Source organism: Amborella trichopoda, chromosome 13 (genome assembly GCF_054954075.1).
Source record: "Amborella trichopoda isolate Santa Cruz 75 chromosome 13, AtrichopodaSantaCruz75HAP2 v2.0, whole genome shotgun sequence".
Classification (NCBI taxonomy): Eukaryota; Viridiplantae; Streptophyta; class Magnoliopsida; order Amborellales; family Amborellaceae; genus Amborella; species Amborella trichopoda.
In genome coordinates this window covers 11,273,221-11,276,881 of record NC_142348.1, presented here as the reverse complement: position 1 = coordinate 11,276,881, position 3,661 = coordinate 11,273,221, and the positions used below count along the sequence as shown (strand labels likewise).

Here is a 3,661-nt window from a genome sequence, read left to right as displayed (position 1 = left end):
TTCTTTACCTCCCTGAATGGTCCACCTTGTGTAGCGGGACGCCTAGAGAGAGAAACAGTTAAAAAAAGAAAGCCCCCATTATAAGGTCGCCATTAAAGTTCAAACCAACCCCACCTAAAACCATCTCCTCTTCTTGTCTCACCGCGCTTTCCAGAAATCTCTCCCTCTAAAATCCTTCTCTTTTGCGCTCCCTGTGTTTCACAACACAGTTTCTCTCTCCTCTTCATCCTCTTCCTCTTTCGTACCCCTTTTATCCCTACATAGTACCCTCTGTCTTTTTCTCCATATTCTATTTCCTTAAATTTCAAGAACCCAATCTCTCTCTCCTCCAAAAACTAACACAAAAACCAGATTTTCATTCATCATTGGTTTCCTTCACCTCACCCCAAAAGCCAGCCATTTTTGAACCATCAAAACCAGCCATATTTGAACCTTCAAAACCTTCTCCTTCACCATTGTTGGACCATCAAAACCTTTTTCTTCAACCTTAATTAACCCCATCAGAACCATTTCCATCTTCTTCCTCTCCCTCCAAAGTTTATTTCCTGTTGTTTCATTTTCTCAATCCAAAAGGGTGCAATGAATTCTCATTTTGATGATCACCAAATGAGGAGAGAGATCCAAGGCCCAAGGCCAACCCCACTACGAATCAGCAGAGACTCTCATCTCATCCATAAGAACTCTTCTTCTTCTCAAAATGGTGCACCATGTGGGAAGCGTCAACGAGATCCGATCATCATCTACACGGAGTCTCCGAAGATAATTCACACACAAGCTCACGATTTCATGGCTCTTGTTCAGAGGCTCACTGGCCTCTCCAGGTCTAAACAAGAAAATGAAACTCCTGGTGACGCTTCAGTAACGACTTCTCTCACTACAACCGCCTCAACTTCTTCTTCTCAAGCTGCAAGTACTGGAAATTCTCTCTGTCAGGCAATGGGAGATGTGAATTCGAGCGAAAGATGTAAAGGATTCGTGCCGAATACTTCATCATTTCGGTTTTCTCAAGCAAACGAGAATGAGAATCAATCAGGCTTTGACTCCCCACTTTTCACACCGAATTCGACCGACTTCTTTTGCTCCCCCCGCCAATTTTATCGGTTTTCTGATAACTTGTATTCACCTCCAAAGTTTTCTCCAAATTTGGGGAGCTCTATCTCTCCTACTGTTTTAGAGGTGATCAAGGCTTTTCCTGAGTACTGATGTTTTGGCCTTGGATTTCTTTGTGTATGGTGATTAAGGCATTCTTTTGCTTAGAGAAGGTGCTCCAAACTCCGATTAGAATGTGTGCACCAATATGTGAATTATGATTCATTCATATGGTTGATTTGTTGTGTAAAAGATATGTGAATTATGATTCATTCATATGGTTGATTTGTTGTGTAAAAGATATGTGAATTATGATTCATTCATATGGTGGATTTGTTGTGTATAAGATCTTGTGTGTCTGGTTCTTGTTCTTCATGAAGGATTCTAAATTCATGGCTTGAGATGCATCACAATTGTGAATGAGATATTTCATGAGGATTTAGTATTTCTTAGGATTTCATATATTGAAGGAAAGAAATGTGAATTACTCTGCTTCTTATTATATTTCCCATAGTTAGAAAATGGTTTGATAGGGCTGCAGCCTATCAAAATGAGTAAAGCCTCACCGCATAACTCACCCAAAATTAGCATAACTCACCCAAAATTACAATTCAAGCATCGGGAAATAGCTTAAATGTTATGTTTGTGAAAAAACATTAGGATTTTAAGCTTTAAAAATAATACATATTGTAACAAATTATTTAGACCATTTATTTAGTCCTAAAAATAAGTGTTCACATATCTTGACTATTGTTTTTATCTCAAATTTTATTGTTGATGTTGGAAATTGGTTCTAAAGTCATAATAAGGATTTTTTTATGCCAAAAATCCTTTTTAAAAGAAAATTTAATAGTTTATTTTATTTTCGTAAAACCTAGGCCTAAACCTTATCCCCACCAAGGCCATGGTCAAATTTCAAAGTCCAAACCACCCTACATTGCCCATCAAAACCATCTATTCTTATTCTTCTTCTCTCTTCTCCTCTCAAAACCCAGCCCTCTCAACCCCAACCCCAACCCCATTCTTACCATTCACACCAAAGAGGATCCACCAAAGAGCCACCTTTTTATCCCATTCTAGCCCATCCTAAAAGGAGTGGAGCTTTGTACTTGATATTTAGGACCATTGGCTATGCGGTCTCGGCAGCTCTATCAAATATCAGTTTGCCTTTGAGTTAGTTACGTGTGGATGTTAAATAAGTTAAAAAAATACAAATTGCTCTCTTTATACCTAAAAATTACGATCAATATCGATCAACGCGATCTATATTTTTTATAAAATTACCCCCTGGGTTCGAGGATGCTATCCTCGGACTATTTTTTTCCATTCAAAACTTAAAAGTTGCGGTTCGAGGATGGCATTCTCAGACCGCTTTCTTTTTAAAGCTTAAGTTTCGGTCCAAGGTTGAAAAAAGTTTTGAAAAAAATTTGTCCAAGGATGCCAACTTAAGTTTTTTATAAAAGAAAAAAAAAACGGTTCGAGAATGCGATCCTCGGATAGCAACTTTAAGTTTTGAAAAAAACAAAAAATAAAGAAGCGGTCCAGGGAAGCCATCCCTAGACCGTTTTTTTTTTCAAAACTTAAAAGTGGTCCAATGATAGCATCCCTGGACCGCGTGTTTTTTTTTTTTTTTTTCAAAACTTAAAAGCGATCCAGGGATGCCATCCCCAAACTGCTATTTTTTTTTTCAAAACTTAAAGTTGTTGTCTGAGGATGGCATTCTCGAACCGAAACTTAAGCTTTGAAAAAAAAAAGTAGTCTGGGGATGGCATTCTCGGATCGAAACTTAAGTTTTGAAAGAGAAAAGCAGTCCGAGAATGCCATCCTTTGACCGCAACTTACGTTTTGATCCAAAAAAGTGGTCCGAGGATGGCATTCTCAGACCAAGAGGTAATTCTATCAAAAAAAAAGTCGCGTTGACTGACCTTGATTTTAATTTTCGGCTATAAAAAGAGCAAGTCATATTTTTGTAACTTATTTAAGGTCCATATGTAATTAACTCTTTGCCTTTTAAGCTGGTACACTGCCCATAGTTAAAAGGATAGAACTAAGGTAAAATTATATTTGTTCGATAAATAAAATAAGGAATTAAGGCCTAGAGTTTTGTAAATTTTATAAGAGAGGTTCATTTGTTTTTTTACTCTTCTATCCGATGTTCCAAATATCGTACAACTTTTTTTCTTTTTTTTTTAATTTCTTTAAAGTGCAGAGACTAGTCTAAGTATGGATCCTAAGACAAGGTTTGGATCCTAGGATTGCTTGGTTTCTATAAAAACTGTGCAAGCCAAGTGGTTTGACATTCGAGGTTTGGAACCTCAAACCAGTAAGTCTAGGGATCTTTTTTAGGTTCTAGACCTTGAGCGGCTTGGCTTACGTAAACATTGTGTAAACCAAGTTGTCTGAGGTTCCAGAAGACATCAAATCGATACCTAGGCTTTGAATTTCTCAATCCAAGGACTGATCCCGATTCCATACGTCGGGCTGCTTGGCTTCTATAATTTTTACCTAATAAGAGAAGCGGTCGAAGGTATAGAACCTCGAACTGGGCCCTACAACTCAAAATAAAAAAAAA

General features: G+C 37.6%; 1 protein-coding gene across 1 annotated transcript; it reads left to right on the top strand.

The window, feature by feature from the left end:
• The first annotated feature begins 202 nt into the window (after positions 1-202).
• LOC18432131 (VQ motif-containing protein 8, chloroplastic) lies at positions 203-1,432 on the top strand. The gene has a single exon (XM_006842243.4). It carries the CDS (start codon positions 580-582, stop codon positions 1,201-1,203), a length of 624 nt encoding a protein of 207 aa, XP_006842306.1. The 5' UTR covers positions 203-579; the 3' UTR covers positions 1,204-1,432.
• Positions 1,433-3,661: the final 2,229 nt, after the last annotated feature.